Source organism: Salvelinus sp. IW2-2015, unplaced genomic scaffold, assembly GCF_002910315.2.
Source record: "Salvelinus sp. IW2-2015 unplaced genomic scaffold, ASM291031v2 Un_scaffold564, whole genome shotgun sequence".
Classification (NCBI taxonomy): Eukaryota; Metazoa; Chordata; class Actinopteri; order Salmoniformes; family Salmonidae; genus Salvelinus; species Salvelinus sp. IW2-2015.
The window spans coordinates 638,070-640,600 of NW_019942576.1; the positions used below are offsets into that span (position 1 = coordinate 638,070).

Here is a 2,531-nt window from a genome sequence, read left to right on the forward strand (position 1 = left end):
GTCTCACTCTGTGACGTGCGCGTTCTCAACTCTGTGCGTGCGCGTCTCACTCTGTGCGTGCGCCGTCTCACTCTGTGCGGCGCGTCTCACGTGCGTGGGTTCGCTTGTGTGTGTGCCAATTGCCCTATCATGTAGAGTTACTGACTGAACACTGGACCAATCTACATGATTATATTTCACCACAAGGATAAAAATAACAGTTTTAGTATTAACTTTTCCAGCAGTACATTTACATCTAATGACTTCACACGGACTGACTTGTAAGTAATTTTAAAAAAGTTACGAGCGAGTGTCCTCAAGTTCATGTATCCGCGGTGTCTTTGTTCCTGTGTGTGTGTGTGTGTGTGTTCGTGTGTGTGTTCCTGTGTGTTGTGTTCTGTTGTGTGTGCGTGTGTGACACGTACGTCCATGAGGCAGCGTTAATGTAGTTGGAACTCTCTCCGTCGATGGTGATGAGGAAGGCAGACAGCGTGTCTGGCGGTAGGACGTCCATGCAGCGGTTCTTCTCGTGGTTCCTGGGAGCAGGGCGATGCTGCAGTCCTCCACACGCAAACGTAGGAGTCACCAGTGTCAGAGTCTGGAGGAGGGATATGAGCACTCCAAGACACAATTGGCATGAGTGAAGTCCATGTATGGACACTAATATACCACAATCCACTATGTACACTAAATAATACATATCCACGTATGATGAACAATGCACACACGCAGACCCCAGCCACATACCCTGAACTCCTCTTTGATCTGCTGGAGTAGTCTGGTGGTCCAGGCGGTTCAGTTCATAGTAGACCGATCGTAGGCTTGGTTGGCTGACGGTGGTGTCCCCGCACAGACACGCCTCCAAGATGGCGTCGTGGATGAACACATACTGCTCCTGTAGGACACAGAGGAGGGCCCAGGATATAGTGAGGAACAGACAGCAATGCTACACCTGAACAGGAAGCACTCACATCGCCATTAAAGTGCAGYTAGTGAACACTGCCAGAAAGACGACCTAACAACAGTGATGATTGACTCAAGCCAGTTTACGTTTCAACTTTTATTAGTCCTATGTACGGAATACGCATGGTATACATCGTCCAATGAAATGCTTACTTGCAGGGTCCTTCTTTACAACAATAAGAAAATATAAGAATATGAAAATAAAGTAAATGACTCCGTAGAATAGAATCGAGTCGATCCAAGATGGCGTAGCAGTCGGACGTGTGCTTGTCTTGTCCCGTCTTGTCCCATGTAAAATGGTCGGTTTAGTCGTTTTTTTTCGTATATATTTTTTATCTCACTTTCCACCTACGATCTAAATATACTTTCCTGCAACCTGTCTCACCCAAAGTGGTACGGATCTGCTATTTTTATACTTTATAACTGGAACCTCCATCAGGAGCTAACCAGCTAACTKACGTAAACTCACGTAAACTCGTACATCGCCTTGGTKCGTACAATTGCCCTTATTTTTGCGCCCCAAAAACGTAATACTTCCAGYTCAACTGTAATGTCAATACCATTGTAAAGCACAATTTCTCCCCTTTCCAACAGAATCAATTACATGACCTAAACGCTGCCCGTTTCTGCATAATTCAAGCAGGCAATGAGCCCCGTCGGGTCTTTTTAAAAATGTCGGGTGGGGAAGCGAAACMAATGCGTGATAATGAGAAGGAGAGATGTTGTGTGGGAAAATTGCTTTTTTTCACTCGATCTGTCCAACTTATCACCTTATCGCCTCTAAAATGTAAATAAAACACTATAAAGAGTTTATATAATGTGTCATTACATACCTATTTGAAGGTTTGTGTCAAATTTTAGGGCGGTGCTAAAATTATCTTAGAAGTAAACAGCGGCTTTGAGAATGATGATCGCATGCAATGATGACGCAAAAAATAACTAGATATCCCCCCCTTACCCCCGTCACTGTCCATTTCTTGTTTTTAATCGATGAGAGAAGTGCTACACCTGGTGGAGAGAGATTGTACGAGAAATAGTTGCATTATGCGTGCTGTACGTTACGACATGACACGTCACGATGTAACGGAGGGTCCGTTTTTTCAACTTTTCTCTAATACTATAGATAGACCAATTATTCCATGTCGCATCAACGCTTGAATAAAACCTTAGTTCACACCCCAGACTTTTGAAGTCAACACAGTTCGCTAACAGTCCCATTAGTTGTCTTTGTAGCCTCGTCCTTACCATGTTGCGGTTGCGCAGCATTGTAGAATGGGTGAGTTTACAGTTAGCTACTAGCCTAGTAGTCACGTAGCCACGCTAGCGCTTGTTTCCACCCCTTTAAGAGTACGGCACTGTAGCACTCAATTCAAAAAATTTTGGGAACCACCCGTAAAAGTCTGGAGAAATAAGCAGCACCACTCCCAGCTGCCCACTACACTGCAAGCTAAAAGGTAACACTGTCACCACAGATAAATCTACGATATCAGAAACTTCAATAAGCATTCCTACGGCCCTGGCCATGCTTTCCAACCTGGCTACCCCTACTGCGGCAAACGCTTCGCACCCCCGCAGATCTCTTCTGCTGG

General features: G+C 45.1%; 1 protein-coding gene across 1 annotated transcript in view; it reads right to left on the reverse strand.

The window, feature by feature from the left end:
• LOC112068574 (receptor-type tyrosine-protein phosphatase mu-like) overlaps positions 1 to 2,531 on the reverse strand; it is a 180,546-nt gene that overhangs the window by 14,212 nt on the left and 163,803 nt on the right. The window contains 5 exon segments of the mRNA XM_070438203.1: positions 401 to 522; positions 525 to 552; positions 554 to 577; positions 727 to 745; positions 747 to 874. Of these exon segments, the coding sequence (XP_070294304.1) occupies positions 401 to 522; positions 525 to 552; positions 554 to 577; positions 727 to 745; positions 747 to 874 (321 nt within the window).